Source organism: Phacochoerus africanus, chromosome 15 (genome assembly GCF_016906955.1).
Source record: "Phacochoerus africanus isolate WHEZ1 chromosome 15, ROS_Pafr_v1, whole genome shotgun sequence".
Taxonomy (NCBI): Eukaryota; Metazoa; Chordata; class Mammalia; order Artiodactyla; family Suidae; genus Phacochoerus; species Phacochoerus africanus.
The window spans coordinates 17,151,981-17,179,385 of NC_062558.1; the positions used below are offsets into that span (position 1 = coordinate 17,151,981).

Here is a 27,405-nt window from a genome sequence, read left to right on the forward strand (position 1 = left end):
TTTTAGATTCTTTTCCCACATAGGCCACCACACAGTACTGAGTAGTTTTCCTGTGCTGTACAGGAGGTCCTTTTTACTTATTGATTTTATATATAGTAGTGTGTATATGATAATCCCAACCTCCTAATTTATCCCTCTCCCACCATTGTTTCCCCTTCGGTAATCCTAAATTTGACTTCAAATCTGTGAGTCTGTTTCTGTTTTGTGGATAGTTCTTTTGTATCATTTTTATTAGACTTCACATATTACCGATCTCATATGGTATTTGTCTTTGTCTTATTTACTTCACTTAATATGATAATCTCTAGGTCCCTCCCTGTTGTTGCAAATGGCATTATTTCATTCTTTTAATGGCTGAGTGGTATTCCTTTGTAAATATGTACCACATCTTCTTTATCCATTCCTCTGTTGATGGACATCTAGGTTGCTTCCATGTCTTGGCTCTTGTAAGTAGTGCTGCAATGAATATTGGAGTGCATTTATCTTTTTGAATTATAGTTCTCTCCAGAAAATGCCCAGGAGTGGGATTACTGCGTCATATGGGAGTTCTATTTTTAGTTTTTTAAGGAACCTCTATACTGTCCTCCATAGTGGTTGCACCAATTTACATTCCTACCAACAGTGTAGGGTGGTTCCATTTTCTCCACACTCTCTCCAGCATTTATGATTTGTAGACCTTTTTTTTTTTTTTTTTTGTCTTTTTGCCATTTCTTGGGCCGATCCCGCGGCATATGGAGGTTCCCTGGCTAGGGGTCCAATCGGAGCTGTAGCCACTGGCCTACACCACAGCCACAGCATTGCAGGATCCAAGACACATCTGCAACCTACACCACAGCTCATGGCAACACCAAATCCTTAACCCACTGAGCAAGGCCAGGGATCAAACCCGAAACCTCGTGGTTCCTAGTCAGAGTCGTTTCCGCTGCACCACAACAGGAACTCCCATTTTTGTATTTTGGATAAAATAGTATAAATACAACAGTAACTACCGACTATCAAAGTCACAAATAACTAGAAAAATGTCAATTTATGATCTGCTCTATTCAAGACACTGGATTCAGTGTAATGGAGTTATTCAAGACATTGGATTCAGTGTAATGGAGTTATAAAGATGATAACATAAGATTCTGGATCATATTATATATATGTTGATATATAAAAGCAACTGAAGCCATTCTTTATAATAAACTACTGGACAAAAACAAAATTAGAGAGATAGGAGACCCAAACCCACCTATTTCCTAATTCTGTGTCCCTTGTTCAGGATGCACCCCTTGTAATTATCTTGCACCTTGCCCTTGGCATGTGTGCCCTAGACAACCAAGAGTGGTTGTAAAATTTTATATTCTTCTTATGAAAATCAATTGTAACATAGGTTAGAGGTTTTACCCATGTTTTGATGGTTCAAAAGCCTCTTTTCACAAGGGGAACTTTCCTAAGTAAAGTAATCAAGGCACATGATTTGATAATTGATGCACAGGGAAGTGCTTTAATGAATTATTGAAGCACTTGGCTCAGGTGTGCATCTCCCGGGGACAGAATACAGCATGACTGCTTAGCAATTAGACCGTCAACGTTCCTTACCCAGTTGACCAGAATTAAAATAATTTTATTCTTGGTTTGATATTGGGAATTGAAACTCACACCTCAGTTACTGGGTAAAAGGTTTTCAAGGCTAATGGCATGAGACATGAGGGTTTTCAAACGGCAGCCTGCGTTCTTCCTCTGAATACAGAGTGTCTCAATTATTCATGTCTGATTAATGTTGTGTTTGACTAATTGATAATGACTTTTCAATTAGGGAAAGGCATATTTTATTTATTTATTTATTTATTTTTTTTTTTTCTTTTTTAATTACTCAATGAATTTATTACGTTTATAGTTGTACAATGATCATCACAATCCAATTTTATAGGATTTCCAACCCACAACCCCAGTGCATCCCCCCACCCCCCAAACTGTCTCCTTTGGAGACCATAAGTTTTTCAAAATCTGTGAGTCAGTATCTGTTCTGCAAGGAAGTTCATTGTGTCCTTTTTTCAGATTCCACATGTCAGTGATAGCATTTGATATTGGTGTCTCATTGTCTGACTGACTTCACTTAGCATGATAATTTCTAGGTCCATCCATGTTACTAAGAATGGCTGTATTTTGTTCCTTTTAATGGCTGAGTAATATTCCATTGTGTATATGTACCACATCCTCTTGATCCACTCCTCTGTTGATGGACAAGGCATATTTTATTTAGAAGTGACATTTATTTACATTGATTTCTCTCCTCTTCAGGATGTCTAGGCTTCTGGATCCAATCTGCTTTAACGGCTGCAGCTCAGAGGAAGCTTTTGCAAAGGTTAACTGACACGATCAGGCTTTGGAGAAAGGCCTGGATAGAGTCACAGTGTTATTTTTTCAAGAGTCCCGAGGAAGCTCCCCTCATTCCCCTAAGGAGATGTGGAGACACGTACCTGGGTGTGTGCAGGGATGGAAGCTGCAGTCAGTTGCTGAGAACACTCTCTTTTCCATTTGTGTTGTCATGAGAATTTCCTTAGGTGAGGGCAATGCATCACAAGTGACATTCTTTTAGACTCATCTGTCCCTCATTGCAGAAGTACTAAGGAGCCCTGATGGGCTGGAATGGACTCCTCCTGACCGTCCACGTGGCAGTGGTGACCAGAGATGCTGGGAGGGAGGAAGCTGTGCTCTCCCTCCAGCCTGAACAGGTGACCCATCCCTGGGGACTGTGGTTTCTCCTGGACATGGGGGTTCTCTGGTGTCCACAGACAGCAGTAGCAGTCTCTCCAGAATGATGAATGGTTATAATTTCCCCCTTAAATTATAGTTTTCCTGCAAACTGTCAACCTGAGGCTTCCAGAGTATTGAGAAAAGAAAATATTGGGCACTTTAATGAAAAAATTTGACCAACTGACAAATTTGTGTAAGCTGGATATTATTATATGTGAGATCAACTTGCAGTCTGCTTTTGTGCCAGGTAAACAGACTCTTCTTGTCAGCCCCGGAGAGCACCCTGACCTGGTGGCTAATGCCCCTACACACCCACACCCACACCCACACACACACCACACCCCTCCTGCCAGATATATATACACACATACACCACAATACATATCCCAAGACACACACACACATATACACCAGATACACACACACAACACACACTCATACACACCAGAGACACACTGCTCCCACACCAGATACATACACACACATCCCACATACATACACACCACACACACATATACACCAGACACGCACCACACCACACACTACACACACACACACACACACACACACCACACATATACACACTAGACACATACCACACCACACACACTACACACACACACACAGGCCATGTGTTCACGGGGCTGCTCTCCACCTGGCAGTGGTGACAGGGGCCCGAATGGCTGTGAGCCAGGCTTGGATGCATCACTTGAGGCCTTGCCTATCTCAGCTGCCTTGTGTGAGAAACCGCAGGAGACGTCTTTCTTGGTCACACAGACTGTTCTAGATGGATGGGCTCAGGAAACCAGAGGAGATGAGACCTGATGGGGACCCAGAGTCACGGCAGCCCCTCCCTGCTCTCCCGCTGGCTCTGCTCTGGCCTCTCCTCTGCCTGCACACCTGGGAACCTTCTCAGGGGGACATGGCTGGGCCTGGTCACTTGAAGCGGAAGGTCCTGAACTGAGCACCCAGGACCCTGCGTCGGTTGGAAGCACCTTTGCTGCAGCCCATTTCCCGGGTTTCCTGGTTTTGAGCAACTGTCCTCACCATCTACTCCTGGTTCCTTTGAGAACATTCACCGAGGAGAACCCCTCATGAGCAATACCTTAGAATTCCTGCGTGTAGCTTCTGCCCCTTACCTTGACCTGTGGCTTCATTAAAGAAACTTGTTAGCATTTCCTCAGGGGTAAAGTGGATGTGAGAATACGCATGCAGTGGCTCACACAAGGGTCAGGAAGACCAAAAAGAAAGCACACACAAAATGACTTTGTAAAGGGCACACTGGCAAACCAGTGTCAGGCATCACTATTTTTTTGTTTTTGTTTTTGTTTTTTGACTTTTCTAGGGCTGCCCCCATGGCATATGGAGGTTCCCAGGCTAGGGTTCGAATCGGAGCTGTAGCTGCCAGAGCCATCAGCAATGTGGGATCTGAGCCGCGTCTGCAACCTACACCACAGCTCACGGCAGTGGCGGATCCTTAACCCACTGAGCAAGGCCAGGGATCGAACCTGCAACCTCATGGTTCCTAGTCAGATTCGTTAACCACTGCGCCACAATGGAAACTCTGGGCATCACTATTAATAACAGCAACAGTGTTCCAAATACTCCTTTGGAGCAATAGCATGGCTTTTCACCTGGCAGTACCTGAAAAAAAATCTTCTGTCTTCTTGGAGAAAGTACTGGTGGAAACGCCCGGGCCTCCTCTTACTTCCTGATGCTAAGGGGGATTTGCTTGGGGAACTCTGAGTCTAGAGGGTCAAGGGCCCCTTTAGAGCTGCATTTGTGTGTGTACATTTTAGTGTGAATTGGTTTAATACTTTTTTCAACATCAAATATCTAGTTTAGCATTATCACGTTAAAGGAACAGGAGTTTTCACAGAGGAGAAATGGGGAACCCACATGGAAAGGACACTGAGCAGGTGTTCAGGCCTCAGGGAGCAGGCACTGGGGGGGGGGGGTCCTCAGGTACTTGGTAGGGTGGAGTGGGGGTGGGGGCAACAGGAAGGAAGAGAAGGAAATGCCTACTCCACATTCACATCTCCATGAAGGGCTGATCTTCCCTCTCTGCTTGAAGAGACACGCTAAGAGATAGTTTCTATGGAGACAAGGCCCCAGAGAAAGTCCCACTCAAGGGCTGTGGCATAGGCCGGCAGCTATAGCTCCAATTGGACCCATAGCCTGGGGACCTCCATATGCCTCGGGTGCAGCCCTAAAAAAAAAAAAAAAAAAAAAAACAATTCTATTAAAAAAAAAAAAAAGAAAGTCCCACTCTACCCCATCTCCACCGTCCCCCAGCTTGGGAAGCACAGCTGCAGGATGGGGCACATTGACCTTGGGTGAGGCACCTGACCCCTCCTGGGCCTGTTTTGCATCCTCAGAGGAGGCAGCCTCTGGGGACTGGTCCCAAGGTCAGCTGTGTTCCGTGAGGGTCAAGTCTTTGTAGAACCGTTTTTGAATCTGGGGTCACGCTCCTTTGCAATTAGAGAGAATGGTGCTCATTTCAGCTTTGTCACTGCCCCAGTCGATTGAATCAGGGCTTGTTTCTGGTAGAGAAAATAAAAAAGTGGTAAACCAGAAAGCCCTGTAGAGTCTCTAAAAGCTTTAGGATGGATATTACTAGATGCCAGTTGAGAATATTTTGGCATCCAGCAATACGGTGGATGGAGGTTGGTTGGTGGAACTACTTTCAACCAGTACTTAAAAGCCCAGCTCAGCTCTGTGGAGACCTGGGAGTAAGTAGCTAACATTCTACAATTCCAGCATAATGTTCTCTCAAACAGGCAGATATTAGCCTTCTCAATTTTGTTAGAGATAAACAACCGTGTGTCTGAGGGCTGCCCTACTGTGGTGGAAGCTGGAGTCAGGCAGACCTCGGTGTGGAGGGCTGTCAGCTTTGCCGCTGCCTGTGTGACTCTGAGCAGTCACTTTGCTTCCCTGAGTCTCAGTTTTCTCACCACTTCGATGAAATGCTACTAATGATCAGCTCAAGGACTGTGGTGAGGGTTAAAGTCAGTGAACATAAGAAACATCTCTAGGGCTGCAACTGACCGTTGGTGGAGGCTCAGCCAATGACGGAAGCCACGGTTGTAATTATGAGTAGTAACATTATCTTTTCTGGGTTATTCTTGTGGGTCCTTAGGTGTGGGAGGTGGGACACACTGGCCTTGCCTCTGATGTGCACGTCCTCCCTCAGAAGCCAGCAGTTAGGAAAGACAACCTCCCAGCTCACCATGGAAGTGTGTGTGCTCAGAACCGCACCTGTATGCACTGGCCTTAGGACCTCTGCAATCACCAGGCTCCAGGGGAACACTCTTGTGTTTCATGAAGGAGCCTGAGAACTAAGTGATCTTCCAAGATGACTAATCAAGCGAGTGGCCAACCTGGGCTCTGGCCGTGCTTACAGCCAGTGATGGCTCCCTGCCTTTCTGCAGCATGGCCAGAGTCTGCGGCTCCGCGCCTGTGTCCCATCCCTTGCCCATCAAGGCTTTTACACGCAGTTTCCTTTCCCTGGAAGTCACTGGTTCTCCCTTTCCCTTAACTCCCTCCACCACCTTTCTCTTTGGGGGCTGATCTTTCAAGCCCAAGATCTCACCCCCTCCAGCGTTCTCTGCCCCGTCCCTTTGGCAGATTTAGTCAGAGCGGTTTGTATGAGCATCCGCCTGAAGAAGGACCACCGAGCACATGGGTATTTGCTCGCGCCTCTGTCTTCAGCAGCAGACAGACAGGGAAGGCAGAGGCGAGGCTTCACTCAGCTGCCACCGCGCTGGTTCTAGACCCGAATGCAGTGACCGCAGCCTCCCTTGCCCATCCTGCTGCAGGGGCGCAATTCGTACTGCAGATCAGTTTTGTCTTCTCCCTCCAGTGCCAGCTGTTTATCTCCACGAACCTCCTAAACTATCCTAAAGAATCGCTGGGGTCTATCTTTTTTCTATCCCCATGTCCTTTCAGAAGAGCTCTGCCGGAAGAGAGACCAGGAAAGTCACTACATCAGCTCACCTGTAAATAATGCCACGGTGTGGCGGCTTCATGACTTTATGATCAGGGTTTAATTTGACCTTCAACTTGGCATATCTTGGACATTCAGCCTGGACATTATTTATCTTGATTTGTAGGGTGCATTACCATTAATATAAGGGTCAAAACCTCTTTTTTAGACACAAGGATTTTGACTTTTTGTCAACGCTTTCTTTGAAAATAATTTACCTTCCCTTCCAGCAGGTGGCAGTATAACACAACAGTAACCTGAGCAAACAGGTTTGACTCAGGCTCATTTTCACATTATCAACAGGAGTTTCATCCTGGGTTAGATTTTTACAGTAATTCTAAATTGAGCAGATAGGGTCTTTGTAACGATTTGATCTATTAACCATCTTTTCGCCAATAATTCTCATATGTTTCCTCAGGTAGTAAAATTTAATCCTGGTTATGTAAGAATTCCTTTATAGCTGGCTCTTGAAAATACGAAACAAAAGAGGATATCTAGGAAAAATTCTTAACTATTTTAGTATATGCCTTAGTCTCAATGAAATTTTAATTGTTATATTTAATTCTCTATATTATGTTAGTTAAGGTAAAATTGTTTGGTCTATTGGTATGACTTCAGGTGAGAAAACAGTCTTGCTATGGAATTTACTTGAATGTGTGTAAATTCCATATATGTGCATATTCATTGGTGCATGCATCTTTCAAGAAGTTATTTCAGCCTCCTAGAATTACTGTTTATTTTTTTTTTTTATTTTGACTCAGCACAGCTTACAGAATTAGATTTCTTTAGTTTCTCAGATTTTGTTTAGGTTTCCATAACTTCTAGGAGTTCTTTAATAACATTGGAAAAATTTTCATCAGACTAAGATAAATTATATGTCAGAGGAGCCAAGAAATAGTTTTCAGGGTGCCTAGTAAAAATTTTGGATACCAAGAAGCAGAGATTAGAAGTCAGAAATTTATTACTTAAAGGGTCTATTACTATTAGCCTCAAATTCTGTTACTATTATTCTCCACTATAAAGAGTAGCAAATTGCTCAGTTATGATTAATAAATAGTCCTTATTTATAGTATCTGAATTCACTTGTAAATATGCATTTAGTTATTGCTAGTGCATTTTCTCATTCTAGAAGCCAGAGAAGTCTTCCTACTGTGGGTCCCAGCCCCTGTGCACCCGTTCACTGTTTTAAAAAATATTTTGACTTCATTTCTCATGGTGCTGATGGGAAAGTAGGGCAGAGTTACCAGAGCCTCAGGAGTGATGTGGTCCCAAGGGTTGGGTGCAAGGAAAGGCTGTCCCTGCAAATATCGACTCTTCTCGCCTTTCTTCACCCAACAAATGGTCATCTAGCGCCTCCTGTCAGCAGTCACCATGAGAAGCTGAAAGGCTGCCTGCCTACTGTCCTTGAGGATGAAACCTGTCTCTCTCCCGTCGCTTTTCTCTGCAGCTAAGGCTGAATTCAGATGGGTGTGCAGGTCTTGCCTTCATCTCTCTCACTTTGTGCCTTTTTTCTCCTAGGTCCCATGTCACGCACATGTAGAGGGATGGCCACAGGAAGACTTGTAGGGGGCCCGTGTGCAGACGGAGGGCTGGGATAAGGCGTCTTCAAGCCAAGAAGGTAGTGGGAAGCTTGGCCCGATGTGGGGCAGCCTGGGAGAGTGGCTGGGTGGGGTGCAGTGGTTGGCTGGACCTAGGGCCTGAGTGTGGCCCCCAGGTCCCTGTAGCCTATCAGGGGAGCAGAATATACCACTTTGCCACCTTCTTTTTTTCATTACTCAATGAATTTATTACATTTATAGTTGTACAATGATCATCATGATCCAGTTTTATAGGATTTCCATCCCACACGCCCAATGCATCCCCCACCCCTGCAACTGTCTCCTTTGGAAACCATAAGTTTTTCAAAGTCTGTGAGTCAGTATCTGTTCTGCAAAGAAGTTCAGTCTGTCCTTTTTTCAGATTCCACATGTCAGTGGTAAGCATTTGATGTTGGTGTCTCATTGTCTGACTGACTTCACTTAGCATGATAATTTCTAGGTCCATCCATATTGCTAAAAATGCCAGTATTTCATTCCTTTTAATGGCTGAGTGACATTCCACTGTGTATATGTACCACATCTTCTGGATCCACTCCTCTGTCAATGGACATTTAGGTTGTTTCTATGTTTTGGCTGTTGAAAAGAGTGCTGCAATGAACACTGGAGTACATGTGTCTTTGCGAGTCGTGGTTTTCTCTGGGTAGATGCCCAGGAGTGGGATTCCTGGGTCAAAGAGTAGTTCTATTTTTTGTTTTCTGAGGAGTCTCCATACTGTTTGCCACAATGGTTGCACCGATTTACAATCCCACCAACAGTGTACTAGGGTTCCCTTTTCTCCACACCCTCTCCAGCACTTATTTGTAGACTTTCTGATGATGGCCATTCTGGCTGGTGTAAGGTGGTACCTCATAGTGGTTTTGACTTACATCTCTCTAATAATGAGTGATGTTGAACATCTTTTCATGTGTTTTTTGGCCACCTGTATGTCTTCTTTGGAGAATTGTCTGTTTAGATCTTCTGCCCATTTTTGGATGGGGTTGTTTGTTTTTTCGGTATGGAGCTACAGAAGGTGTTTATAAATTTTGGAGATTAATCCCTTGTCAGGGGATTCATTTGCAAAGATTTTCTCCCATTGTGTGGGTTGTCTTTTCATTTTGTTTAGGGTTTCCTTTGCTGTGCAGAAACTTTTAAGTTTGATTAGGGCCCATTTGTTTATTTTTGTTTTTATTGTCAATACTCTGATAGGTGGATCTGAGAAGATGTTGCTGTCATTTATGTCAGAGGGTGTTTGGCCTATGTTTCCCTCTAAGAGTTTTATAGTGTCTGGTCTTATATCTAGGTCTTTAATCCATTTTGAGTTTATTTTTGTGTATGGTGTTAGGAAGTGTTCTGATTTCATTCTTTTCCATGTGGCTGTCCAGTTTTCCCAGCACCACTTATTGAACAGGCTGTCTTTTCTCCATTGTATATTCTTGCCTCCTTTGTCATAGATTAGTCGGCTGTAGTTGCATGGGTTTAATTCCAGGCTTTCTATTCTGTCCCACTGATCTTTGTGCCGCACGGTTTTGATGACTGTTGCTTTGTAGTATAGTCTTAAGTCCGGGAGCCTGATTCCTCCAGCTCCATTTTTCTTTTTCAGGATGTCTTTGGCTATTCTGGATCTTTTGTGCTTCCAAACAAATTTTAAAATATTTTGTTTGAGTTTTGTGAAAAATGTCCTTGGTAATGTGATAGGGATTGCATTGACCCTGTAGATTGCCTTGGGTAGTATAGTCCTTTTGATAATATTGACTCTTCCAATCCAAGAGTATGGTATGTCTTTCTACCTCTTTGTGTCATCTTTGATTTCTTTCATCAGTGTTTTACAGTTTTCAGAGTACAGGTCTTTTGTGTATTTGTGTCAACTTTGATTTCTTTCATCAGTGTCTTATAGTTTTCAGAGTATAGGTTTTTGTCTCTTTAGGTAGGTTTACTCCTAGGTATTTTATTTTTTTGGATACAATGGCAAATGGGATTGCTTCCCTAATTTCTCTTTCTGATCTTTCATTGTTAGTATATGGAAATGCAGTCTATTTCTGTGTATTAACCTTGTATCCTGCGACTTTGCCAAATTCACGGATGAGCTCTAACAGTTTTCTGATAGAGTCTTTAGGAATCTCTAGGTACAGTATCATGTCCTCTGCAAATAGTGATAGTTTTACTTCTTCCTTTCCTTTGATTTCTTTTACTTCTCTGATTGCTGTGGCTAGGACTTCCAAAACGATGTTGAATAGTAGTGGCACCACCTTAATTCTTTTGAACTATGGTTACTTAAGAAATGACCCATGCAAAACAGATAATCTGATCTTACTCTGTCCCCTTGAAAGTACGAGGCGACTCTCCAGCATGGAAGGTGCCCTCCTTGCACCTGGAGGGGAGGAGGCAGTGGTATCACCAGACAGAGGAAACTCAGGGCCTAGGGGCTGTCTACGCAAGGCTCATTGCTTGTCACTAACTTGCTCCCCAAGCCCCAATCCTTCATCTTGTCAATTTATCGCAAATGCACTGCTTCTTTGTTTAAAATGTATCAGAGCTGGCTGATTTGGTCACTTTGAGTTTCATATTTTATGAGCTCCCCTTCCCATGAAATTATGCTCATTTTTTCTCCTGCTTATCTGTCTTCTATCACTTTTAATTGTTAGACTAGCTGGAGAACAAAGAAAGAGAGAAGGGAAAGGGAAAAGACTTCCTCCCCTACCATGCCTGGGGGAGGGGACAAATGGGCAGATGAGAGCTGAAATCTAGAGGGCCAGTCAGGGATGGCCCGAGGCAGGAACCCAGTTCTGAGGTCTGGGGCTGGACGGAGGGATCCATCAGAGCCGGAAATGGATCTCTGGGATGAGTAATGAGCCAGAACTTTGACCCTCTGAGACAGGGCCAAGTCCAGGGAGGGCGGCCATGCCATGCTAAGAGACCAGCTGTGGGCACCAGCAAAGGGCCAGTGAGGACAAAATCCTCTTTTTAAAGACCAATGGCATCCAGTCTGAATCCAGCAGAAGCTGGTGAGAAGAACTGAACATCAGATGACCCCTCTGCCCCCTCACAACTCTTCCTTGGGTCCAGATGTCATGGATGGACCGGGTTTGCACTGAGAATGACTGAGATTGTACCTGTAAGGGGCCTGTTCTGGATCAGAGGGAATCTGCTCCCAGAGATCTGGGCTCACCGCGTGATCTGTGTCATGCTCCGCACGTGGTCTGTGTTATGGCTATACTCAGTCTGTGTCCTACTCTGCACGTGGTCTGTGTCATCCTCAGCCTGTGGTCTGTGTTATATTCTATTTTTTTTTCTTTTCAAGGCCACACCCTTGGTATATGGAAGTTCCCAAGCTAGGAGTCAAATCAGAACTGCAGCTGCCTGCCTACGCCACAGCTACAGCGATGCCAGATCCCAGCCATGTGTGCAACATACCCCACAGCTCACTGGCAATGCAGGATCCTTTAACCCACTGAGTGAGGCCAGGGGACGAATCTGCAATCCTCATGGATGCCAGTCAGGTTTGTTACCACTGAACCGAGAGGGGAAGTCCCTGCGTTGTCCTCTATACGTGGTCTGCCTGCCGTCATCCTCTGTGCATATGGTCTTTGTCATCCTCTACATGGTGGGGGTTTGTGGCTCTGAGCCCAGACCTTTTCTTTGACCATCCTCTTTCCTAGGGCTGCAGGCTGGTGGCTGGGAGCGTGGGCCTGGCAGGCGGCCAGAGGACGGCTATTTTTGTGGATGGACTAGGACGGGACATGGGCCTGTGGGGGCCATGACCGCAGAGCTTTCAGGAGGAATGCTGGAGGCAGACCTGGGCTCCCTGGTGATGTGAAGGTATATTGACAAAGGTGGGAGGGTAGAAGAGAATTGGATAGTTGCTCATTTGATTTGTAATGTCTACGTGTTTGATCACAACCCACCAGGCCTTCATCTACCCCACTGGCCTGGGGCCCTGCATGGGTTGGAAGCAGGCTGGCTGCTTTCCCTGGAAACAGTGTGGTCTGGGGCTCCCCTGAGTTCAGTTACAGATGGAGAAGGTGGCATTTGTGTGCAGACTGTGTGTTTGAAACCTGTTCTGTATGCACAAATTAGTGTTCATGAGGTGACTGCTATTACCATGAAAAGTTAACATTTAATTCTTGGATCACATTCAGCAAAGGGAAAATGCTAGGCTGGTGTATAGTCTCCTGGAGCTTTTTACCTTTGTAGGGCTGGGGAGGGTCAGGGGTGGGCATTTCTGACTGATTCATTTATTTATGCCGAATTCTCTTTTCACTCATATATATGACTGCTTTCTAAGCATACTTTTATTGCTATGGATTGAAAGTGCAGTCTCCAAAATTCATATATGGAAACCTAACCCTCAATGTGATGGTGCTTGGAGGTGAGGGCTTTGGAGGTGATGAGGTCACAAGAGAGGAGCCCATATGGATAGGGTGAGTGCCCTTATGAAAAAGGAGCAGAGAGTTCCCTCACTCCAGAGAGCACACAGCAAGAAGATGCTGTCTGTCAGCCAGGAATTGGGTCCTCAGCAGATACCAGATCTGACTTCCTAGCCTCCAGAACTGTGGGGAACACATTTCTACTGTGTATAAGCCACCTCATCTATGGTATTTTCTTATAGCAGCCAAATGGAAGCCCACATTGGAAACCCTCAGCATAGAGTCCAAGACAGGCTTTTTCTCTTTCATGCTCTTATTATCCATAGTTGCCTCCTTTCATTATAATTATAACAACATAAAATGACAATAGTAGGATAATATGAGTGTGTATATATGTATATATATATATATATATATGTATGTCATGGACTTGGGTCCGTGGCAGCCAATGTGTTCCATCTCTGCAGTACAGAAAGGATGAGAAACTTTCAGTGCCTCTCTGTCCAGCTCTTTGGCCAAGTTACAGACCCACCCTCTGATCTTTGCTCAGGTCCAGCATCATCATGGGACCATCAGACCCACCAAGTTCCCCATGCAGTCTCCACCACAGACACTCAAGGCCTTGTATGAACAGCACATGTAGGATTTGGTCTTCTTAACGTGACTTCATATCTGTGTGTGTTCCCCAAGTGTGTGACACGGCCCACCCTCCAGTTCTGAGACCAGGATCCCTGGCAAGTCCACTGGCTCCCTGCCCTTCCCTCCACTGGCCATCGGGTGGCTCCCTCACTAACACGGCTCCTGTCGGGTTCGAGCGGGCATCTGCAACCTGGACAGCCCTAGACTCACAGCATCTCAGTGCTTGTTAGAAATGGACAGAACATGAACATCGTCACCTTATTAAGAACCAGCCTCTGTGAAAGATGTTCCCTCCTGGATTGCGGTTTTCCAAATGACTTTAATTATCATTCCTAATGTAAGGGATTCCAGGAAGGCCGTCTGCTACCAGATGGATTTTCCTAGAACATGCTTTTATTAGCTCTCCTCCATCTACGTGGGGAATAAAGGCCTTCTGAAGTCTGGTCTTGACCACAATTTATTTTTCTTTATTTTCTCTCATTCCCTGAAGAATTGCCACTCTGTTCAGACTAGTCTGTGGGTGATGCCCTACACATACTACAATGCAACATTTTCCTCAGCTGTTATCCTTTCTGCAAAACTGTCACCTCTCCATCAAGTATTCACAGCCTTGTTGGACCATATGCTCTCCTGAACTTAATACTTACTGCATCCATTTAATAAATACAGGTTGGGTGCCTGTTATGGGAAGGTACCAGGCATTAGAGATGCAGCGCTGAACAAATGGAATAAAACATCTCTCCCTGCCCCCATCCTAGTATCAATCTTAGAAATGATTAGAAGGGGACAGAAAAGGAGCTGCTGATTTGAGAAGGGCAGGAAAGAGGACAGCAGAGAGGGAGCTTCTGGGGAGAAAATCAGGCTGAATGCATCCAGGCTGTGGGTCCATATTCCTGCTCACTGGGAGGAAAAAGGGAAGTTGGACAAGTGGCAGAGGGTTCTGTTCAATTCTTCTCTGCTCTGGGGTGACATCCTCACTGGAAAATGCTGTTGAACCTTGGGGTCTCGGAGAGGGACTGAGTTGTGGCAGTTTCTCCTTGGCTAGGTGCTAGCAGAACCTTAATCAAAGAAGACTGGGGAGTCAGAAACAGGTGGTCTGGACTCAGTGGGATTATATCATAGAGCATGGAGTCCAAGGAAGAGTCCAGATAAGGTGTGAATGGATGTAGAAGCAAGTCACATCTTGGTGTGGGGGGAGAAGGACACAGAAAACAGTCATCACATGTGAGACAGAAAGACAGATGGATTCAGGACAGTGGTTTGAGAAGCCGAACAAAGTGGTTCATGGTTGAAAGACAACCAAAGTTATCAGCCCAAGTATGTGGACTCCATGGTTCTTCAACACATCACAAGTCATCGCTAAGTCTTAGGAGGAGCAGGTTTATCTAGTAATACTACTGGATGGTGCTTCAGGTCTAGGGGTGATGAATTCATTTTGCCCAGAGGCATCTGATGTGAAGAATTCAGTTTTCCAGCCCGGCTATGGAGAAGCTAACTGACCCACAAGACCATGGATGAGAGTCAGAGTTCAAGGTTCAAGAGGAGATAATATCAAAGAAACAAGGGTAGGAGCTCTTCAGGACAAAGTCATGGTGAGGGGTACCTGGGTTCCCCCAGGACCATGGTCCTGAGTGGCTGATGAGTAGGGACAAACTCTCTCTCAGGATGGAGGAATAGGTCTCATCTTTCACAATAGCAGAGTCTATTAGGTTCTCTGTGACTGAGTGACTCTGAAAGGGGGCAGTGGCAGAAAAGGTTTAAACACACAGCTCATGGTCAAAAACCAGAAATAGGGCATCAGAAAGCCAGAGCCACTTCAGGAACACAGAGATCTCCAGAGGGCAGGATGGAGGAAGGACCGGTAGGGCAGTGGAATAGTGGAAGCGATTGCGAATTTGGGAATAAATTTTGTTCATGTTATTCTGGATGGTGGAAAAAGGAAAAGTCAGAGGGGGCATCTTGCTGAGGTCAAGATCAACCCATTGGAGAGGGAGGGAAAAAGTTCACTCTGGTGAGCAGGTCCTAACCTAGGAAAGAGTTCTCACAAACTGGGTGTGAACTGTTTATTGGATGGAGATTCTCCCTAAGACCCAGGACCAGCGCTGTCAGTGTGTGTGGGGGGAGGGGGAGCCCGGAGAGGGGGCAGGGAGGGGTCTCCATGGTGGGCGTGGGGGTAGGGGTGTTGGGGGGGTAATGGGTCATTAATAAGTTTGCTTCAGAACAAAAGCAAACTTGCTTCTCTGTCCATGCTAGCACCCCTCGCTTTACCTTAACAAACTTCAGTGGAGGTTCATTCTGGACTTTTGAGGGGGATTGATTTTATGCAACGTTGTGATTTATTTTCAAGCCCCTGAACCATTTCTGTTCCTTGAGTCACACACCCTGTAGGGGAGGACCCCATTTAGAGATTTGATGGTATTTTTCCTTAAACGTTTTGTCCTTTTGCAGTTGTCAGATATTGAATTAGGTCTTGTTATAAACAGACCAGAAGCTGTCATTGTTGACATTTCCCTTCATTAGGAAGAAACTGGAAGCTGACATTTTCCACCTATCAGCTCTAGTCGGGGCTGCAGATAAGCACAGTGTGGGGAAGGAGGCAAATCTGCTTCCTTCCCTCCTCTCATTACGGACTCACCCTGAAACATTAATTGATAAAACTGCTTTGCTTAATGGGTGCCCAAGTGTCTCTTCAAGGGACAGGAAAAGAGAAGTATTGATTAGCTCTGGGATTTATGGCCTGAATGAATGAAAGAAGGCATTGATTTGACTCCTATGAGATTATTGATTAACTCTGAGATTTGAAATATGAATGAAGAGAAGACATTGATTTGAGTCTTGGTTTTGCCTCTTACTAGCTAATTTCTTTGGGTCCCACTAGATTTCCAAAATTAGGAAAACAGCAGTAGCTCCTTTACCTTCACCAAAGGACTATGACAAGGAGTCAGCTGGATAACACGGTGGAGTGCTTTACATACTGTGACAGGCTAGGCAAATGGTAGGTTTTATGTTACACACTACATAGGCTTAGTGAAAGAGGTTATTTGGATAGATTAACTGAAGGATTTCTGGAATAATTCGAAGGTCAGGCAAAAACGGTGGGTGAGGCGTTGGAGGGCTGGAGTCCTGTTTCACTCCCCTGAAACTCATCACTGGATTAAATTGATGAGCATCCTTCCTAACCTAATCCCTTCCAAAGTCTGGGGCTACAGCTTTAGTAACAGAGAACCCTGTGTTTGGAAACTCAGGCCACGGCAGCTAATACTGTGGTAGTTTGAATGCATCATTTTGATTTTTTTGAGGAAAAAGGGGGCAAAGTTTAGAGGCAACTGCTTGAAGGTTACAGTAAAATTCCTGAGATATTGTGACTTAGCTTGAGAAGCAGAATGTGACAAAATTGTCCTATCTACAAATGGACACTCTAGGGTTCATAGGTGACCACCAAGGGCTAATCAAGGGGTGAAAGTGGAGAGACCCCTGAACTTGCCCTTCTAACTTTAGTTCCACATTAAATCCAGTCTCCTTTTCCATGGGGAACCAACTGCATTCCTTACTCATTTTGATTAAATTCATGATGGCCAATTTTGGGTCAAAACTCAGGGAGAAAGAGTTTTGAGTGTAATTGGTTATCTTTACTTTCAAATTCTGAGTGAGCTAAGGTACTGCTCAGTTCCCACTGGAATTTACCCAAGTGGGATGTGAAAATTTTGAATGTCAATGAATGCAATCAATTAGGGGCTGATGAAAGCTGGTTGTTCATTATGGGCATTAAGGAACTGGCTCCTCAGTCTGTTCTTTCTGTCTCTGCAAGAATAAGGTGAAACTTAAGTGCCACTGAGTAGAATGAGTCCTTTTTGCTCCAAGCTACTCAGCTCAAGCCTGATGCTTCCAGCTGCATGGTGGTCATTTACCAGCATGCCTGCTGTTTGAAGATGTTACTGTTTTCTCTGAAGATGTTTTCTTCTATCAGATTATTCCTTAAGCACTAGAGGATGCGTCTTCTCTGAGTAGAAAAGGAGTTGGAAATTTCCATGGAATAGGAAATTCATTTCTGTGTTTTATTTCAATTTCTGGTATAAACTTCGGAAAATTACCTCGAGCACAAATTACCTCATTTGTAAAAATTCAGACAGTGTTATTTAATTCATAGGCTTGAGATAAGGATTAAGCGAATTAGAAATATATGTAAATTTCCGCCCCAGCACCAGACACATAGTAATAGGCATTTAACAACCCCATGGTGTGGAAGAAGGAATGCAGCCCAGATTCCAGCAGTAGCTGCTAAATCAATCAATTGTGACACAGGATAAGTCATGGACTCTCTAGACTAGATTTCTTCTTCTATAAAAATAAGAGGTGTTCTTTTTGATGATGGCCATTCTTATAGGTGTGAGGTGATACCTCATTGTGGTTTTAATTTGCATTTTTCTGATGATTAGCAATGTTGGGCATCTTTTTCATGTGCCTGTTTGCCATCTGCATTTCCTTTTTAGAAAAATGTTTGTTCAGTTATTCTGCTCATTTTAAAATTGCATTGTTGTTTTTTGATGTTGAATTGTATGAGCTGTTTGTATATGTTGGATATTAACCCCTTATGGTCATATCATTTGTAAATACTTTCTCCCATTCAGTATGTTGTCTTTTCATTTTGTTGATAGTTTCCTTTTCTGTGCAAAAATTTTTAAGCCTAATTAGGTCCCATTTATTTATTTTTGCTTTTATTTCCTTTGCTTTAGGAGACAGATACAAAAAATATTGCTACAATTTATGTTAAAGAGTGTTTTGCCTATGTTTTTGTCTGGGTGTTTTATAGTATCCAGTCTTACATTTAGGTCTTTCATCCATTTGAGTCTACAAGTGTTGGTGATGATGTGGAGAAAAGGGAACCTTTTTCTCACCGTTGATGAGAATGTTAGTTGATGGAGCCACTGAAGAAAACAGTCTGTAGGTTTCTGAAAAACTAAAAATAGAATGACCATATGACCTAGCAATTTCACTCCTGGATATAAATCTGAGAAAACAAAAACACTAATTCAAAAAGATATATGTACCCCAATGTTCATAGCAGCATTGTTTACAACTGCCAAGATGTGGATGCAACCTAAGTATCCACTAACAAATGAATGGATAAAGGAGATACACACACACACACACACACACACACACACACACACAATGGAATACTACTCAGCTATAAAAAATGAAAGTTTGCCATTTGTAGCAACATGTGTGAATTTTGCGGGCATTATATTGAGTGAAGTAAATCAGACAGAGAAAGACAAATACTGGATGATATTATTTATATGTGGGATCTAAAAACTACAGCAAACTAGTGAATATAAAAAATGCAGACTGACAGATATAGAAAACAAACTAGTAGTTACTGGTGGCGAGAGGGAAGGAGGACAGAACAATACAGGGGTAGGAGACAAAGAGGTACAAGCTATTAGGTGTAAAATAAGCCACAAAGATGTATTGTACAACACAGGGACTCTAGCTAATATTTTATAATAACTATAAGAGGAATCTAAACTTTAACAAATATGAATCACTCTATTATATACCTGCAACTTATATAGTATTGTACAGCAACAATACTTCAAATAAATAAATGAGAGGTGGAATTGTCTCTAAGATTTCTTCTAGCTTGATGAACTTATGATTATTTTTGCTGATTCAATTCTCTTTTTGGTGCAAAGAGTTTATCTTGTTTGTTTTTAATTGAAGAAGAGTTGATTTACGATGTTGACTCAATTTAGCTCTAAAATTTAGCACATCATTGTACTCATTACCCAGGAGGTGCTACCTTTCACGTGGGGTTGGCATCAACACTTTAGGACACTCCTGTATAGGAAAGGGAGTCAGTGAGTTCCCAAAGGTCTGCACTCTGTCCCTTGGAAGAACAATCTTTAGAAAGCATTCTGCTTTTACATGACAGGGGTACAGCTCTCTATAACAGACAGAAAGAACTTCAGCCCCCTGAACATGGGCTAAGCTTCACATTTCTGGACTGCAGAACTGGCCCAGAAGGATCTACGTTTGGTCCTTGCATCTCAGGGCATCTTCAGGATCTGAAGTTCCCACCTAGAGATGCCTGGCAACAGGTCATGGCCATTCCTCTCTGCACCCTGAGATATTTCTAGCCAGGGAGCTGGTGGAAGAGACACTGAATTCTCTGTGGACACTGGGGTTTCTGAGAGAATAAATGGACGTTTGTATCCTGTGAGGCTGTTTCACCCCCAAGAGAAGATATCTTTCTTTTAAAAATTTTGGAAATTGGTGGTACATAAAAGTGGAAAACACAGCATATCAGTCCTGGTTGATGATGGTGTGTAGGAATTCCATCCCTAATGATCAAACTCTACGTTTTAAAAGTCTTTTGGGGAAACTGTTGGAAATCTAGCTGCACAAGACTGACAGGGTAAAAGTAATTTCTCCACAATTCAAAGACAGAATAGAGGTAGATTCTGAAATATACTGCAGAACTGCAAAACTAAGTGGACTGCCGAATTGATTGTACATAGCACAAGGAAGCATGATCTCTAGGAACCAGTGCACATTCCCTAGAAATTATGTTTATGGTTGGCAGACTCATCTATTAGGGCCTGAGTATCTGATATATTGGATAGAATATTGCACACTATCCTTGTGAAGAAGTTGGAGGAATGTAGATAAAAATTGCAGTAGTCATGTGAATTTACAGAAATCAAGCAGTTACACAAATAAGCATGAACTGTTATAGGCTTCCAAAGGCTCTGGGAGACTGAATAGAACTGGAGAAAAGAAAAAAGTTCCTGTTTTCTCCATTTGGACAGCTAGGCATGGTAGCTGTTTTCAAAAATTTTAACGGTTCTATCATAGAAGAGGACATGAGACATTTCTTGTGTTTCAACTAGGACCGTTTGGGATCAGGGAGGTAGAATTTTTTTAATCCAAGAGGAAAGGTTTGTGTCCATCAGTCTAATGAAATGGATAGTTTTTTGAGGTGGTAAATTACTTCCCTGAGTTCAAGAAGAGGCCGGTCATCTGTGTTGGACATTATCTAGTGGTTGCTTGTACTCAAGGGAAGTTGGACAAGGTAATTTCTTCTGGTCCTTTCTCAACTTTTAGATGCTGGGATGATGTTGAAAAAGGAAGTCAGTGGTCGGAACGCAGATACCTTCTCCTGTGTCATTGTGGCTAAAGGAGCATATTATGTTTTGCCACACAGAAAAGGCTTAAATTCCTAAGTGCCCTTTAGAGATAAACCAGGAACAAGGAAACATGCTAAAAGCTGTGAAAAACAAGAATTTCCTAAAAGCATTGCACCATGATATAAGCCACCAGAAAAGGAGACTAATTCATTTTTTTTTCAAAATATTTATCAAATATATCCAATCTAATCAGAATCGTGACTGCCATATAATTTGAACTGTGAGTACTGCATTTTCTCTCATATTCTAGGAGCAATTTGTCTGAAAACTAGACCCCTTTGCTAATATAAGCAGTTTTTTTTTTTTTTTCCTGTGTTCAAAGTTGTCTCTGAGTTTTCCTTTTTCTTACTGGTCAGATTGATGAAAGTCTTGATTCCCACTTTAGGAAGTTGATAGATTTTGAACTCTTACCTATATCAAGAAACACCATTTATATTATGACCCAGGATCATATATGCATTATAACTGAAGTCAAATAACTGAGAAACGACACCTATACTTACATAGTAGTTTAGGAATTTTCAATTCAATTCATTAATAGTTAAATACTGTCCATGCCCCCCCATCCACCCGTTTCATAGGATTTGCAGGTTGACAAACATTACTGCAGTCAATTGTTGGAGAAAATTCAAATAATGGTAGAATAAATGAGAGAATTCAGGTCTCGTCATTTAGGACTTTTGATCAGTTTGCTACAGAAAGATATTCTTCACTTATATACTGTCTGCAAGGTCCTGGAGTTGGCATTGCATTTCCATCTTATTCCAGTTCCTTTCTTCCTGTCTCTTCTGCCTGCTCTCCTCCTCCACCCACAGAAAACCCTCAACAGCCAGCTGAAAACACGAAAGACTTGAGGAGATGTAGAGATAGACTGGGTTCGTTCTGTGTATCTTAAAGCTTTACATCTAGAGAAGCCAGCTGTAGCCTACAGCATATCTGTTTATGAGTACATTCTGGTGGTGGCGAAGATAATGGAATTGCTGATACACTGCTCAGAGCTGCTTGGGGAACTAACCATTCTTTTATTATCAGGAAGGCAAATGCAGTTTTAAAGATCAAAGTGGACATCTTCTGGAAGCTACATTGCTTACAAAAGACTAAAGTGTCCACATTCCTCGGAATCAAAAGGACATAAAGAAGAAAGGCTGTAATTTTCAGCAGAATGCAATTTCTGACAGGACAGCAACCACCTAAGTAGGTGACAGGAGCAGGAGGTAATTTAATTCTGAAAGTTAGCAACTCTGCCAGCTCTGGGGTGAGGCGAGGTGCCTGATCCTGTGAGAGCCAAAGCTGGGGTCTGCCTGACAAAAATCTTGACTGTCTGTGGAGGGACCAAAAGTATTTTTAGAGTTTTCACCATCTGAAATGGTAGGATTTTTGATCCCACTTCTGAAGAAAGCAAGAGCCACCCTGGTATCACAGTGGAAGTAAAGTCGAAGGTCACAATTACAGTATGTACTTGAAAAATCATCATGGATTAATTCTTACCCTTAAACATGGCAACCTTGAAGAGTAGCAAGCAGACGTGGTTTTTCCACCAGCAACTGCCATCTAATAACAGTTCCACTGTATTTAGGGTCGTTTTGTATTCCCCTGCTCCCCCAATACCTACCTAGTGCTAAACCCAGCATAAGCCCCTTTGCCAAGACTTTCAGATGGTGACCTTCAGGAAGGTCTGAAGGTCACCTCTCAGCAGGGTCCACTTCAAAGCTTACGAGAAGCTCCTTCACTTGGCTCACTGAAAAACTTTTCTGGTAATTTTCAACATACTTGAAATCTTGGCCGAAGCATTTGGAAGGGTAACAAAGGGCCTTCATTATTTCTTCTCAAAAACTCTATAGCAATTTGGAAGTCTGAAGAAGCCTCTTTCAGAAAATCTGGATACTTAATGAGTACGCTTCATATTACAAAAGAAATGATTTCTTTTCATTTTCATCAGGCTAATGTCTTCTGAAATCCTCTTTACTTTCCCAAGAGTTTATCTTCCCAGAGACTAGAAATGGAGGAAACATTTTCCTGATGTTTATCAAATGTTTACTATAATTTAAAGTGTGAGTGTCACAGAAGTTATTTTTGTACTTGGGAGTTTCGGTACTGCAAACTTTCATAGCACCTATTATTGATAAAAAGATAGTATTGATTTTCTTTTTGATGTTGAGTTGTATGAGCTGTTTGTGTATTTTGGATATTAATCCCTTATTGGTCATATCATTTGCAAATATTTTCTCCCATTCTGTAGGTTGTCTTTTCATCTTGTCAATGGTTTCCTTTGCTGTGCAAAAGCTTTTAAGTTTAATTAGGTCCTGTTTGTTTATTTCTGCTTTTATTTTCTTTGCTTTAAGACATGGGTCCAAAAAATATCGTTATGATTATGTCAAAGAGTGTTCTGCCTATGTTCTCTTCTAGGAGTTTTATGATTTCCAGTTTTCCTTTTAGCTCCTTAATCCCTTTTGAGTTTATTTTTGTGCATGGTGTTAGAGAATCATACAAATCAACAACAAGAAAACAAACAGCCCAATTAAAAAATGGGCAAAAGAACTGAATAGATATTTCTCCAAAGAGGATGCAGATGGCCAACAAGCACATGAAAAGATGCTCAGCATCGCTAATCATCAGGGAAATGCAAATCAAACCACAATGAGATACCACCTCACACCTGTCAGAATAGCTATTATCAAAAAGAACGCAAATAACAAATGTTAGAGAGGATGTGGAGAAATGGAAACTCTTATGCTTGTTGGGAGGAATGTAAATTGGTGCAGCCACTGGGGAAAAAGTATGGAGGTTTCTCGCAACACTAAAAACAGTACTGTATGACACAGCAACTCTACTCCTGGATATATATCTGAAAACAGAAACACTAATTTGGAAAGATACATGCACCCCAATGTTCATAGCAGCATTATTTACAGTCACCAAGCTATGAAAGCAACCTAACTGTCCATCCACAGATGAATAGATACAGAAAGATGTGGTATGTGTACAATAGAATATTACCCAGTCATAAAAAGAATGAAATTTTGCCATTTGCAGCAACATATGGACTTGGAGGGCATTATGCTAAGTGAAATAAGTCAGACACAGAGATACAAATAATATATGATGTCAGTTATGGGGGAATCTTAAAAAGTACAACAAACTAGTGAATATAACCAAAAAGACACTGACTCACTGGTATAGAGAACAACCTCATAGTTAGGGGTGGAGAGAGGGAAAGACAGAGAAGGACTAAGAGGTACAAACTATTATCTATAAAATAAGCAACAAGGATATATTGTATAACATGGGTAATCTATCCAATATTTTATAATAACTACAAATGGAGTATAACCTTTAAAATTATGAATTGCTATATTGTACACCTGTAACTTAGATGGTATTGTACAGCATCTATACTTCAATAAATAAATAAAATGTTAAAAAAGTGTTGATTTTAACACATTTCAAATGGACTCTTAGAGAGTATGCAAAGTTTCCCCAGACATTTTTATTGTAGTAGGAAAAATAATAGCTTTAAAATTACAAAGGTTTTTTTTTTTGTCCTTTTTTTTAAATTATAGTTGATTTACAATGTTGTGCCAATTTTTGCTGTATGGAAAAGTGACCAAAGAATGTATATATACACATTCTTTTTCTCATACTATCTTCCATCATGTTCTATCTCAAGAGACTGGATATAGCTCCCTGTGCTGTACAGTAGGATCTCATTGCTTACCCATTCTAAATGTAATAGTTTGCATTTACCGACCCCAAACTCCCTGTCCTTCTCACTTCCTCCCTGCTCCCCCTTGGCAACCACTAGTCTGTTCTGCATGTCTGTGAGTCTGTTTCTGATAATTATAAAGGTTTTATTGAGATCAAAGGGTGCAAGAAAATAGCATGCCTCAGGCAGTCTCTGGGTGAACTTTTGGAAAAATTGCACAATGAACCATTAATGGTCCTAAGAGTCTGTCATACTAAGCCATATTTTTTTTTCTTTTTTTTGACATGCACACACTTCTCATGTCCATATTGGGGGGGGGGAAGATTTAGCTTTGTGCAAATCAATAGATGTAAACTTATATCGCTTTAGAACCTAAACTGGCAGCAGTATGATCAAAGATCAGGTATTTCTGCATCTATCGTTTGGATTCTGCAAGTTTAAGTTCTGGGAGCAGATGTTGAGGAGCATGGCCTTCCCTTAAAAACACGCAATTCCCAGTCGGGCAGGGGACGATGGGAGCCTTACATACTGGCTCAGATTTTAGATCATCCCCCAATAAAGGAAAGGCTGAACAGTTAATTTAAATAATCCTTTTCGGGAAAAGTAAAAATAATAGAGGCAACTGAAAATGAGAAGAGAATCCAGAGAGACCATCTGAAAGGGACCTCGCATCCTTTCTCCGCGCCTTGGCTGTGGACTCTGCCGTTTCCTGACTTGCCCACTGTACACGCCCTCCCCGGCTTAGCAGACTTCCAGAAGGTTCTCAGAGCAGTTTGTGATTTCATACAACCTGTAGGGCTGACCCTTCCCCAGTGTTTCGCATACGTTTGCCACATGTCGTGTTCCATTTTATGCGCAATAACTGTTCTCTTGGGTCTCCAACAGATACACCTGGAGGACACACCTGCCCTCTCCCTGGGCCCCTCCCTGAATTGCTACTCACTCAAAGGGGTCGCTGGGGTCCGCCCTCTGCAGCTCGGGGGGTATGGGGATTCTCTTGTAGTACATCTCCCAGTCGAAGGCGCCTCGCATGGCGTCGCCAGCTTGTGCCTCGTACCCAAAATGATTGTGGTCGATGACATCGATCATAGGGCACACGATGGTTTTGTGGTTTAGTGCAATTTGGTCTGAAAAATGAAAGCACAAAATAGGAAATGACACGCCTGCCTGAGTCGGCTCTCACTTCTCAGCAGAGGAGCTCACGGACCCTTCTTAATGCGTCGCGCTGGAAGCCGGATTCCCTGTTGCCTTTAGCGCGCTTTGCAGAGTCTCTGAACGCTGGGCATAATGTGATGGGACAGTGATTAGGTACAATTAGGGTTGTGGTAGTTCCTTTAAGAGAGTTATGTCCCAGGGAGACTTGCAGGAGTCCATTTAGCTCTACCTCTGTCACAGTTTTGCTCTGACCTGTCCCCAATCTGTCATTTTATGGTGCATCCTACATGTGTGGAGTATAAACAGGACTTGTGTTCCTTCAAGCATACAGCTAGAGCCTGCTGAGGGAAGACTGGCCTGCTTTCCCAAGGTTCCAAAATGTAAGTGTTTAACTTCATGGTCTTTATTTTTTTTGTTGTTTTTTTTTTGTTTGTTTGTTTTTCTTAGCTTCTAATCTTATAATAGCCATGATGGCCGTTTCCCCCTTAACACTGGCAGATTGGACACAGAATTCTTTGCTCTCAGGCTTAACCAGAGATTTTTGCCAAGTCCTTTTTTGCTCCTGTTCTTTAAAGTTCTACATTTTTGTCTTCTCTCATCATATCCAAAATGAATTAAATGGCCTCATACTTCTGTCACTCTCCCTGCTGCTATTAAATTCTCGAGGAATGATTAAGTATAGTCGTGCTGTTTTTAATCCTCCTAGCAGCCCTGTCAATGGCCGCTATTTTCATTCCTAGTTTCCAGGTGAGGAAACTGAGCTTAGAGAAGTTAAATAACCTGCCCAAGATCACTCATCTTTTGAGGATATGGACTAGTGGGTCTAGTCCTAAAGTCTGTGGTCTTATCAGATCACCATGGCAGAGAGGAGACCTTTTTGCCAGAGCCAGCTCCAGCCCTCCATTGTCCATGTAGATGTTATTATTGTGAGGCACGGATGCCAGCACTGGGAACAGCATGGCCATGTACTTTGGCTCATTTAGAATAGCTATGTGTGAAGGATTGTCTTCCCAACAATGTGCATTTATCCAGTCTTTGTTGTAACAAACTAAGACTGTCAGGCAGAACTTTTAAGTATGAATATCTGCCTTCTAGTTCTTTGGAAGACCTTTGGATGCGGCACGTGGAATAAAATACATTTAAATATTTCTTAAAAAGAAAAGACATATCATTTAGAAATAGTGAGGTTTGGCTATTCTTCTGATGACACTGACTGAAACCACAGAATCCTGTGGGTGATCTCTTCTCTGAATCCACATGCCATTCATTCAGTCACAATTCAACAGCTGTTTATTGTGTAGGAACTACACACCTGTCACTTTCCCAGGTTCTGGGGATACAGCAGTGTGTAACATCCACAAAACCCCCTGTCTTCATGAATGGAGCAAAGACAATCAATATGCATAATAAATAACTAAATTATATGGCATGCTAGATGGTGATAAATGAGATGGAAAGAAAATAGAACAGGATAAGGGGAATGTAGGAAGCTGGCCTTTGGAAAGGGTTGCAATTTTATTCATTTTATGTTTAAGTTTTTTAGCTTAAGACATCATGTTTTGGTCTTTGTTTTCATTTATTTGTTTTATTGACAACAGGCTGCCGTCTTCACTAGCATGGCCCCAGGAGGTCCCAGAGAGCCTGAAGGTCACCTTAATCTTATCTCAGCTAATTAGTAGACAGAGAGACTCCCTCCCCCCACCCCCAGCACTCTTTCAAGTTAATTCCCACCAAGGGCTCTGTGGGCATCTGTTTTTACCAGGGCAAGCCCTACAGCTTTAATCTCTATCTAAGTGACATTTCCCTATAGATGTCTTTGACAGAGGAGGTCATCATTGCTGTGTCCAAAATATTTCTTCTCTCCGCCTCTGCAGGTATTTTAGTATTAAGGTTTTAGTGACTTTCTTCAATCAGATTCAGAATCAGGTTGATTTACAAGTTCCTTGACCAACAAGGAGTCTCAAGGTGACCCCAAGAGAATCAGTCTGTTAAATTAACTGTCAACTTTCCCTTCAAATTTCCTTTCAGCTCTCCTCCAGCTGCACTAGCT

At 42.6% G+C, this 27,405-nt stretch overlaps 1 protein-coding gene across 1 annotated transcript in view; it reads right to left on the reverse strand.

Annotated features, from left to right (window-relative positions):
• GALNTL6 (polypeptide N-acetylgalactosaminyltransferase like 6) overlaps positions 1-27,405 on the reverse strand; it is a 1,218,638-nt gene that overhangs the window by 174,103 nt on the left and 1,017,130 nt on the right. Inside the window, exon 6 of the mRNA XM_047761406.1 lies at positions 25,144-25,327. Within this exon, the coding sequence (XP_047617362.1) occupies positions 25,144-25,327 (184 nt within the window). The remainder of the gene's footprint in view (positions 1-25,143; positions 25,328-27,405) is intronic.